Source organism: Xiphophorus couchianus, chromosome 20 (assembly GCF_001444195.1).
Source record: "Xiphophorus couchianus chromosome 20, X_couchianus-1.0, whole genome shotgun sequence".
Classification (NCBI taxonomy): domain Eukaryota; kingdom Metazoa; phylum Chordata; class Actinopteri; order Cyprinodontiformes; family Poeciliidae; genus Xiphophorus; species Xiphophorus couchianus.
In genome coordinates, this window is record NC_040247.1 from 28522933 (window position 1) to 28535190 (window position 12258).

Sequence of the window (12258 nt, forward strand, 5' to 3'; positions counted from 1 at the left end):
GGCGACCTGTCCAGGGTGTACCCCGCCTCTCGCCCGGAACGTAGCTGGAGATGGACACCAGCAACCCTCCCGACCCCATTAGGGACAAGGGTGAACAGAAAATGGATGGATGGATGAAGATTTGATCTGTGACAATTCTTTCAATCTTCTGGATGTGACACGAGTGACGCTTTAATCCGCAGGATTAATCTCCGAGTCTGTTTTAAGAAAATGCTGCTATGGATGAAGGAAGGAGATCATGCTCACAGATTAACAAATATGTATTTTTTTTTTTTTTTTTGCAGTCTCACAGGGTAAAATCCCTGTGCACTTCCAGTGTCCACTCCTTCTGAAATCTGGAACATGAAGCAGCTGAACAGTTTGTATTCTTACAATTTTTTTTTGTACAAATACAAAGAAACATTTCACAAATCACTTAGCAAGTTTTCTCCTCTTAAATGGGTCGTTTTACGTAAAATCGACTTTTTCTGAGCTTTACATCGTATTATGATGTTATTTCCTTATCAAAATCATGCCTGGAGTTTTGTTTTGACTCTTCCATGCATGACTGAGAGATCCTTTAATCTCCCACGGCAACCGTTCAGCTTCGCAAAACACCTGGGTTAATTCTCATGATACGACTTCATACTAATTTGTTTTCATAATATTCTAACTTCTGCGATGGACTGGCGACCTGTACAGGCTGTATCCCACCTCTCGAAAATGGATAGATAAATGGATATTTTAACTTTATTCTCGTAATTTTATTTCTTATTCTTCCTCAGCGTGGCCCTAATACTCCGTCATAGACAACACACCCATTGCTCTTTTCCTTTCAAAAAAGTCAAATAATCGAGTTGACAGCCGTTTCCACATTTTATTTACCTTTTATTGAAATGTTCTCAGAAATAATGGGCACTTCGAGAAGGCAAAACAGAAGTTTCCAGTGACTTCACACATGAAGCAAAAGCACTTTGAGGAGTGGACACCAGCGACATGCAGCACTTTTACACAGGATGACGCAAAGCTCAAGAAGAACATCGTTAGAAAACAGCTGATAGAAGGAAACTACTGGCAAAAACTTCACTTACAATAAATCCAACACAAGGCGTGGAAGCCACATCGTACACCCTGGAACGAAGCAAAGGGCACGTAGAAAAATGTACATCAGAAATGGGAAATACTTCAATCATGTAAAAGGTATTTTATATGAAATAAGACATTTGCTTTCAAATGATAAATGTGAAAAATATGTAACACATTAATGTAATAAAACCAAGATTCCAATTATATTACCTTGCTAACATATCCATTTAATAAAAAAAGACAGGAAAAGGAGGGAAACTGAGAACACAGTTGCAGTCGAATGTCTCGAATGTTTAATGATTTCTGACAAAAGGCAGCTTATTTTTAATCAATGTTATCTGTAAACTTATAGGGAGATTTATTACATTTCCAGCCTGTTTGCAGTGGTGTCATCAACATTACGAGAGCAAAGTTTAGAGTTAGAATACTAATTGGGGAAAAGGCTATAAAACCGTGGATCTGTGCCCGGAACAAACCCAGTGTACAAATTAAAAAACCTGCGGACCTAACTTAGTGTTTCACAGCATCTATATGGACGTGTATTTGGTACAAAAGTACTTGTGTCTTGTAACTGTGAAGTTGAAGTTTTGTATCTTTTATTTGTAATTGGGACCAAATTTTAAATGTAAACTTTTTTAAAAGTGTGACTCAAAGAGTACAATTTGTATACTTATACTTAATAACGTAAAGGCTGTTGTGTATTTTCCAGACACGTTTTATAAGACAATCAAGAATCTTCAGTTGTAAAAATGCATATTTGTCAAATATGACGTTAAAGATAATAGACTTCATAATTTAAAATTGGGCCTTTGTCTCTTTAAGACAGTCTCTCTCCTGCTCTTTCTGACACTCATTTTTTATTAAGTCATCACAACAAGGCTCCTTTATTAGCCCTTTGATAATGTTTTAAACGGTGTTGCACTGAGAAGTAACTCTGATGAGCTCAGTAGAGGTGGAGCTCCACCTGGTATTTGCTAATTGCTGCTGGCTAGTCTGAAGGAGCTGAGGCCAAAGTTTAGAAACTACAGGTCTGAGGAGGAGATTTTACATAACGCTGCCTTTTCGAAAGACTGAAAAAAACCCCAAACTATTACAAAACTCCTACAGGATTTTTCTCTCTAACTTCACAGCTCCAAGCAACAAATACTTCCGAACCAAATATACAATTTAACGTCTCATGCAAGCAGACTTAAAAAAAAAAAGGGTGTGTTTTTATGAAGTTGAATGTATTTCAACTCCAGATTGATTTCCCATAACCTACATTTTGTAACTTCAACAAAGGAATTGATTTCGCCAACTTCTAACTACGGAGGTTTGTAATTAAATGAAAGTCAGGCTAACATCATCAACCAGCTCCATGTTTCACACCTAAATCATTTTTTAATAAAAGAAAAACATTTTAACTATCCCAACCCCTCGCTTAGAGTAGACCAGAAAAGTTTTCTATGATGCAACTAGAATTTACTTTATCAAATACAGTTGAAACCAAATATTTACATACAAAATTTAAAAAAACATTTTTTTCCCTCACTGAAGCTGAATCAGACCATACCTTTCTTATTTTTGGATAGTTGAGGCTCCGATACTCTGGCCTACTTTGTGTATCCTGTGAACCACATGGGCTCTGCACACACTGCAGACGGTTGAGATTTCATAGTCAAGCTTACCGACCGCATATATTCTTCCTGACAAATTCCTTCAAGTCCCACAATCCGAATGGATACTAGTAGGTTTGATGATCTAGTTGGGCGCTTAGCCCCGTTTCTCCTCCACCAGGGCAGCCAAAGCACACGTTAATGGCAACCTAGCTGCTTCGTGTCCTGGTCACTCTCTCAACCTTATCAGTTCCGTGTTGCGTATAAAAAGATTCAGTGTGAAAACGCTTTCCTGCAGTTTACTGTGCTACACCGGACATGTCCGGCACACATCCGCTTTGAGTCGGCATCGAGAACGCCTGGTTTATGTTCACCTACTGTAAGTATGTGGGGGCTCTTTAGAATTACCAAAATGATATTTATTTGCTAAATGCCTAAACTTTATGAGGATTTTTTTTTTTGTAACTTAGAAGTTTACATACGTTTGCTCAGTATCACTGATATTTGTCTTTTAAACTTCATGACTTGGGTCAAACCTTTTGGGTTTCCCACAGGAACACTCGTGGATGTATTTTAAGGCCACACCTGAAACACACTGCTTCCACCCTTGATCCGATAGGGAATTAAAAAGAAATCAGCCAAGACATCAAGAAGAACACTGTGCATTTGCACCAGCCTGGTTCATCCTTGGGAACAATTTCTAGTCGCTTAAAGGTGTCGTGTTCATCTGTTCAGACAATTATATGCAAGTATAGACATGCTGGGAATGTCCAGCCATCATACAGATCAGGAAGGGGACGAGTTCTGTGTCCCAGAGATGAACGTCTTTTGGTCCAAAATGTGCAGATTGACCCCAGAGCTAAAGCCAAAGACCTGGTGTAAGGACAACAGAGTCAGTTTTTTGGTGTGGCCATCACAAAGACCCAATCTCAGTCCTATGGAGAATTTGTGAGACGGCTTCCAAACCTGAAAGAGTTATGCCTTTTCTATCAGACGGAATGGACCAGAACTCTTTCAAATTACTGTGAGAAACTTGCGGAAGGAGTCCTAAAAGGTTTGGCCCAAGTTCATACAGATTCCAGACACATTTCAGACCAATTCCACACAATCAGTCCAATTTCGCACAACGGCACTGCGGCACACTTGCTGTACATATATTTACATACACATACTGTTTCTGCATTTTGAATCCTTGCAAGGACTGCTTTAAGCTGCTTTTTATATTGACAGCATGTTATATTTTATTTTCATTTTGTCTACAATTGCTACTCAGTGGTGGTTGTTGTGTCTTGTCTCTATGCTGCTGTAACTGCGAAATAATTTCCCTGCTGGGATGAATAAAGTAATTCTATTCTATTCTATTCTATTTCTTTGATTTTGTTCAGATTTAACTAAACTTCTAAATTCAAAGAAAGTTACAAAACAATATTCGAAAAATGTTATTGCAAAGCTTTCTGGCATTTAGCAAATGCAAATACTTTTTGTCATTCTAACCAACCTAACACAAGAGAGGTTTGGTCCGATTTGGCCGCAAACAGTGAGAAACAATGTGTGCGCCTTTTTATTTGCTGTATGTACATTTCTGGTTTAAACTGTAACTAGACACATCACCAAATGAACATGTTTGGGAATTTTCAAGAAATTTGGCTAAAAGAACTTTAAGATACGGATAGATTCAAGTTCGGTTCTTAAATATTCAAGACCACAATATGCATTTTTGGCTGTACGACAATGTCACAAAAATTTACACAAATGTCAAAGAAAGGCATAGTTAAAGGAAGGAGACGTGTTCTGTGTCCCAGAGAATCTTTTTTTGAAGAAGCAGAACTTGGTATCGCTCATTTTTGTTGATGTTTTTCAAAATCCTGCCAATGGGACAGATGTCTGATAAACATAAATGATAGCAAAAGAACAGTTTTTTTCTCACCTCTGGGTGTTTTTGTCATAATTTGATATAAGAGCCGAATTCCCTTCACCCCCATTCAATATTTGTTGCTTTCAAAGTTAGGAAGGATCTGAATGTGTTTGTTAGATCTATGGTAAGGTCTGCCATCTTGTTTTGCATGTGTGTCTCCTTTGGAGTTACTTTAACCAATGTAACATTTTCTGGAGTGAACTAACTGTGGTTTATAAGCTGTTGCACTTAGTCCTGATGGTTTCTGTGGTTTGGGGGAAGGCAAATGTTCACATCAAATGAACCAAATATAGCAGAGACTCGGGTCTGAGAGTCAATCAGGTAAGTTACCAGTGAAAGCGACGAGTCTTTACGACCTCTAAATCAACCTTTTTAGCACTGTGTCATGCTTTCCATTACTGATAATAGGTGCCATGACAACTGCCGAGCCATTTACTTCAGGGATGAATATCAATTATCAGTTGTTTTTTTTTAAAGACACCAATCACTTGTTTGTGGATTGCTATTTAGGGTTTTTCAAGTTTCAGTAGCAAAAACAGGTGAAAAGGACTTTATATTTCTTCTGCTGCTTTGTGTTTCAGAGACGAAATGATGAAAAGATGAAAAGTTGGTCAGCATAGTGAGAGCTCATGTACTGTTTATATTTTGATAACAGTTTTTGATCATCATTAAGCGTTCTCATCTTGTAATAACTTTTACAGAAACGTTTATTAATTGACCATTAGAATGTGACATTTGACAAAAAAAGAAAAAGCAAATTGACTATATAATCTGTTCTGAACTCAAGAAAAGACAACCTGGGGTTATTGGAATGTCCCATACCATTTTGACATTGTGGTAGCAACCAGATCTTTGATCTAGTTATCATTATCATCTTCATCGCTGTCCCTCATTGTAATGCCTTGCATCCCTCCTTCCCTCACCGAAGCGGTAGCTTCTTCTAAGGTCAGCCGATTTCTTACGGTCTCATACATCTTACAGTTCAATGTTGAGTCCAGAACTCCTTGGAGACGGAAATCACGGTACTTTTTCTGTCACAAAGAACAACAGACAGTAAAGACACTGAGGAAATTATTGTTTTTAAATATTTTCCTTTGTCACAAATAGGACATTCTTACTTTGACTAAAAAAACAACAACAAAAAATAGATTTAGTTCTCCTACAAAAAACAATGCTAGTGATTAATGTTGACAGGCTGCTGCACAATCAAAGAGCTGACTTGTGTGGGGGTGAAATTTGGAAAGTTTCCATCAGCAGTTGGACGCAGGAGACATTTGGTGTGTTATGTAGGCCCATAATTGTAGAACGCCTTAAAATGCTGTTCTTATTATGGGGTTGTGCGATAAGTTAGGCTTAACTTCAGAACAAAGTGAATATTAATTTATACTTTTATTTCTGTTTCACACCTGAATATTCTCATGAATATTCACATAGTCATGTGATTAGTTTACAAAATCGGCGTGTGTTCAGACATTGGTGCATTGCTCTCACTTTGACAATCCTGATGAGTATCTTCAGTTGGTAGACATGCAGCTGCAGGTCCATACGGTCAGTCAGCCATGTTCCAATAAGATTCATACTGCTCGTGTACCATTGCTGTAGCACAGACACAGAGAGTCAGAGTGCAGAATGGAATCTTCGCATGATGTACACAACAAAATACAAGATGTGACAGTATTGATATATCTGTGTTAGGTCTGACGTAATTAAACCCAAGCACTGAAGATGGTACCAAGGTCTGCTCTATCTGTTCATTATTATTAATTACTAAAAGTAAGTGGTTTGTTTAATATTGCAGGGTTAAACATTCTTGAAAATTAATGAATATTTAGCAATGTCAAGCGGAGACAAAGTCCTTATATTTTAGTGGAGTAAAAGTGAGGATGATAAAATGTCTCTAGAGCACTCTGATAACTACAGCCTCCTTAACCAGTTCTCACGCAAACATGCTAAAAATATCGAGCTCCATACTGCAGACAACAAAAAATGGACCCTAAAGGCATGTCTACAAGATTGTTTAAGGTATGAAAGGTGAAGAGTTATCAAATCTTTTTGTTCTGGCCAGGCCCACATACTTTGGGGATGACCAACTTTAAACTTTGGAAGTAAAAATCTAAATTGTAGCTAATGTCTGGAAAGTGCAAAAATCATAATGTTTAATATTAGGATCAATTAATCCATGGCTTGCTACTTGTTCATATTTTGGCATCACCTAAGCTCTGCTCACTAAAAACACTAAATAAAATGTTAAATTGGGGGTGCTCTGCCTTTTAAATACATCATCTTCAACCTGGATCATAAAACATAGAATGTCAACAAGTTATGAGGGACATTTAAAATTGCTTGGTTTGCTGTAAAAGAAACCTGTGGAGTGAGCAGATGAAATAAAACATTTGAAGTTTTAAAGGAAAAAGCAACATTTATGACAACAGGCCTTTATGTGGCGTTTGTTCACAAACCACTTCCACACCAAACTGCTTTAAGCTCAAAATGTCATGAGCTTAAATACGCAAGTCATATTGAAACAGAGAGTAAACATGCTAGTGTATTTTTTGTTACTTGTAAGAATTACTGCCATTTTCATCTTTAAAATATCAAAATTTCCACAAAATTAATATTTTAGTCCAATTGATTGTGTAATTTTTAAATATTAAATGTTTGATCATTTGATCAGTTACTCAGTACTTGCGTCGCCTTTTCACCAAATACTTTTTTTACTCTTACTTGAGTAATTTCTTGGACAGTTACTTTTCCCTTTTACTTGAGTAAATTTCTGTTGAAGTGCTACTCTTACTCGAGTACGATTTTTGGGGACTCTGCCCACCTCTGAAAGTAGGATACTGCAATGTTCACAACAGTCATGGTTTAAACATTGTCTAAAATAAATGTTATTTTTCTGCTCTATAAAAGAAATTGAGTTTTCAAACATAAAAATGTCGTTGATTCTTATGTTTGAAGTGACTCGGTATCAGGAAAATAAAACCTAAGTGGGACGACTCTTCTGGCAAGACATGCGTCAAAGACTCTGTCCTAATAAAGAGACAGTGAAGCACTGAGTGCGTACTACTATATATGCCAAAACGTAAGAGAAAAACAAATGGCTAAAGTTGAAGAGATGCGGTAGTCCAGTCCCTCATAGTTGGTCTTCACAAGACTTCACAGGTCTTCAGGATTGTATGGCAGAAACATTTTTAATCACACACAAGCCATAGCTAGTATCTTACTAAATACCTGGAAATGAATCGGTAATGCCTACATGCAGGTCAGGCTTGCTCAGAGGACCATATATGCCAGAGAGAATTGCTATGATGAAGCAGTGCTGGGGTGAATCAGTGAAGTGACCTGGTGCCAGCAGCCTCCTATCTGTCACTGTGTGCCTGTGAAGGCTTCAGCGTGGCAGCAGGCCTGTGATCGCGCCCCGAGCACAACCCCCTGCTGAGAGGCCAGGCCTGGAGTGACTGATCCACTGACTGGTGCTCTCCCTCCTCCCGTCACCCTCTCCTCCTTCCCTGCTTTTTCTGTAGATTTTTGCACCTTGCCACGCAGCTCCCATCTGCAGCCATTTTTTTACAGCAGCCATTTTGTGCTCGTGGTTTTCAAGCGTTTTGTATTTTACATGGAAGTGGGCCTCGTTTTTTCAAACAATCGCAAGCAAATGTTATGTTACATTTAATGCCTCACTTTTCAATCGGTTCCGTCTAGAGTCTGGAGAATGTAAGATGTCTTAGACATTGGCCATAGATGTAAAAAAAAATTTCCCTTTTCTACAAGTAGCTTCTCTTAGAATTAAAGTATATAAAATCAAATTAATCAGTGCAGAAATCACATCTCAAATGTGTGCATTTCAAAAGAAATATTTCAGATTTGTAGAATTATGTTGTTTTCACACACAACCACGCCTACATAAGTATCTCTTAGATCCGATGGAGCTGCCATCCCTTTTAAGTGTATCAACTTTTTTCTTGCATTTGATATAATTTAATATTTTGGTATCAGAAAGACAGTTCAAAATATTTGTCTCCATAACCAAAACTGCCAACACCAGAGAGAAAAAAACTGACACAGAAACACATGAATGATTCTTTTAGAGATGAATTTGATTTCTAGATTAATTTGCTATGATGTTATACCTTCATTTATGATTTTGTCACAGTTTAGCTGGTTCGTGCAAAAGTAATCGTGTGATGGATTTAAGGTTTGGTCCAAGTTGTTATTTTACATTTCACACTAAAGATTATTTGATACTTTATTAAATTGTTTGTTTTATGTGACAGTCCAAAGTCAACTTTCTTCACATGTGGAAGCTAGACTTTCCTAACCTATCCTTAATATACAGTCAAGCTACCCGCAACTATATACATTTGTATACATGTACAATAAATAAAAATAATATGAACAATAGGAGTAGGATGACATTAAGAAATAAAGATGTTAACATGGGGGCAGAGAAATTATCTGATGTTGTATTAAATAGGCCGCATGAAGATCAGCAGGGGGCTAGCACCTCCTGCCAGCCAAAACAAGCGTAATATGGCTCTGAATAAATAATGCCATAACCCAACAGGGATCAAATCTGTGACATTCTAACAAGCTCCATCTGAGGAAAGCTTCCATGCGTCTTCAGCCGCATTATCTGTGTGTGCATTTGTGTGTTTTGACACTTCAGAACATTGTGATGAAATCCTACCTACACACAGGCGACATACATGCCATTGCAACACACACACACGCACACACGCGCGCGCGCAGTGTGTCTTTCTATTTTTACAAGGAGTTTCCATTGACATCCATTAATTTTTCATTCATTTCTATAGCCTAACCCTAACCTTTATCCTAAATCTAACCATTACCTGTACATGACTAACCCTAAACTCAACCTAAGTTCAATTCACACCTTAGTCCTAAACATAACCCCTAACCCAAAAACAGCACTTCTTTTTTATGACAACTGGGATTTGGGCCCCATAAGGAGCAGTTGGTCCTCACAATGTAGTATTAGCATCATAAATGGGCCTTACAAGGTGAGAAATGACAGAACACCCCTACACACACACGCACGCACGCACACCCCTACACACTCTCATATACACAAATCTACATCTGCTAGTCCATCCCCCTTTGAGTGAGAGCTGGGAGAGCGACCTCCTGCCCCCATCTGACACCAGTTCATAGCTCCGACTGAAACCCCAAGACGCAGCCACACACCAAAACCTCACTTGTTTTCACACCCAAATTTTCACACAGCACTTTAGTCTTGGGGAAAGAAGGGAGGGAGCATGATGCAAAAAAAAAAAAAATGGTACACCTGTCCATCTTCCTCCCCACATCCCTCTAATCTCTTTTAAATGGCCTGATGTCAGTCCTAACAGGAAGTCTGCTGCTTATTAGATCAATATGACATCCAAAGTTAATCAGAGATCCAATGTGCCCATGTGTTTGGTGGGGACACACACTTTAGTGCTCCAAGTGTGCTTTCAAGTACTCTGCTGATGGCTTCAGTCAGGGGTAAACATAGTTTGCAGCATAAGCAGTGGCATCTTGAGTTAAAATGGTGTGCATCTGGAACATGTTCACTTTATCTTACAGCCTTATTTCAAATTGTTTTAAATTAATCTCTCTCCTCAAAATTGTTTTGCACAGATACCCCAAATGTTGTGGTGGAAAATGCATTTTGACGTTTGCAACCTTATTTAAAAAAATAGAAAATCATGGAATTGTAAGCATTCACAGCCTTTGCCAAGAAGCTCAAACTTGAGATGTCGCTAATCATCCTTGAGAAGTTTCCATAGCTTAAATGTTGTCCACCTGTGGTGAATTCTGTTGCTTGGACTTCGCTTGGAAAGGCACACGACTGATTATATGAGGTCCCACGGTTGACAGCACCGTCAAACAGCAAACATAAAGTCAAAGGATTGTCTGCGGACCTCTGAGACAGGACTGTCCTGAGTCACAGGGTGAGAATCCAGAAACATTTCTGCTACTTTGAAAGTCCCATTGAGTTCAGTGGCCTACATCGTTGGTCAATGGAAGAAGTTAGAAACCAGCATGACTCTTCCCAGAGGTGATTGGCCATCTGAACTGAGCGATTGGCAGGGAAGAGCCTTAGGGAGGTGACCAAGAACCTGATGGTCACTCTGTCAGAGCTCCAGCGTTCCTCTGTGGAGAGAGGAGAACCTTCCAGAAGGTCAACCATCTTTGAATCAGTCCACCAATCAGGCCTGTTTGGTGGAGTGGTCAGACAAGACCACAAGACTTAATAAAAGTCACATCCATGTGGCATGTGGCAGCCATGTGGAGTTTGCTAAAAAAGCAAATGAAGGACGCCCTGGCCTTTTGAGACAAAGATTGAACTCTTGAACAAAGATTGAATGCCAGAGATGTTTAGCGGTAACTCCACCATCTCTACAGTTGAGAATGGTGGAGGCAGCATCATGCTATTGGGATGATTTGCAGCGGCAGAAATTGGCAGACTGGTAGGGATAGAAGGAAAGATGAAGGCAGACATCCTGGATTAAAACCAGCTCCAGATCACTCTGTACCTCAGACTTGTAGCATTTACGCTGATGAAAAGCAGCTAATGAATAGGCCTGTCACAATAACAAATTTTGCTGAGCGATTAACTGACTCAAAAATTATTGCGGTAAAGGATAATATTGTTTGAAGACCTTTTTACACTGATTTAATGGAAATTACGTAATAATGCATGTAATTTCCTGCCAAAGATAGATACACTTTATATTCAAAAGAACACTAAACACTGGAACTGATAAACAAAATAAAATAGTAATCATTAGATTTAAATAGAGAAAATGGGCAAATCCGACTACCTGATGCAATAGTTCACACTACATGATTTTTTGCCCTGATTTTTCCCCTTACTACAATCTTAGAACGTTGGCCGTTCTAAGATTGTCGCTTGCGATTTCATAACCGATCATCCTGTAGTGTGTGGTTTGTTACGGTAGATCGTTGTGGCCACTCCGATCTAAATCAGGAGTTTTCCCTGACTGGGAGCTTAACGCAGCCTGTTGAATGTGACAGGTAGCCAATCAGAAAGCGGGGATTCTCCTCCTTCTTTCTGAGGGAAGATTACGGAGGGGAATCCCAAACAGCTGACACGGCGCAACCAGAAGGACATTGGAGATGATTTGTGGAAACAACATTAATATTTATTCAACATTTCGTGCAAATATAGAATATAGAAATGACAAGGGGAGGAGTTGGAGCGAAATTGCTACCGCAGTTGATAAACCCGGTAACTTTTCAGCTGTTCTTCGTTAACGTGACGTAAATAGGTTCTAATGATTGTCATTCAGTCAGGACTGACACTAGCCACATGCATTGCAGGTAGATTGTAGTAAAGCACTGATTAAAGCCTGGTTTTAAAATTAGTTCACTGGACTTGTAGCCATTATTTTGTGCCCATTGTTGGACACCACACCGCAGGATCGAACCCGATCGAACCGTTATACCTAGGATTTCTGTCGGCTAGTTTGTGGTCTCTCAGGTTTTGAAAATGGGCCGACAGCTCTAAGATCGTGTCCTGTGCGCTGGGCTTTACACTAAGAAAATGAGGAAGGGAGGGTCAGTGAAGAGCATCGGAGTTGAGCCTTTTTTCATTCAGTGTCATCAACAGAAAGAGAAAAAGGTCGGAAGAGACGATAAAGCCGATAATTAAAATGA

At 38.9% G+C, this 12258-nt stretch overlaps 1 protein-coding gene across 4 annotated transcripts in view; it reads right to left on the reverse strand.

Annotated features, from left to right (window-relative positions):
* Window positions 1–844: 844 nt before the first annotated feature.
* The window catches only part of cadpsa (Ca2+-dependent activator protein for secretion a), a 104407-nt gene continuing 92993 nt past the window's right edge, over window positions 845–12258 (reverse strand). For all 4 annotated transcript variants that reach the window (XM_028002990.1, XM_028002987.1, XM_028002991.1 and 1 more), the window contains 3 exons: window positions 6067–6171; window positions 5398–5606; window positions 845–1110 (listed from right to left, as the gene is read on the reverse strand). In XM_028002990.1, coding sequence (XP_027858791.1) covers window positions 5433–5606; window positions 6067–6171 — 279 coding nt within the window. In that variant the 3' untranslated portion in view covers window positions 845–1110; window positions 5398–5432. The remainder of the gene's footprint in view (window positions 1111–5397; window positions 5607–6066; window positions 6172–12258) is intronic.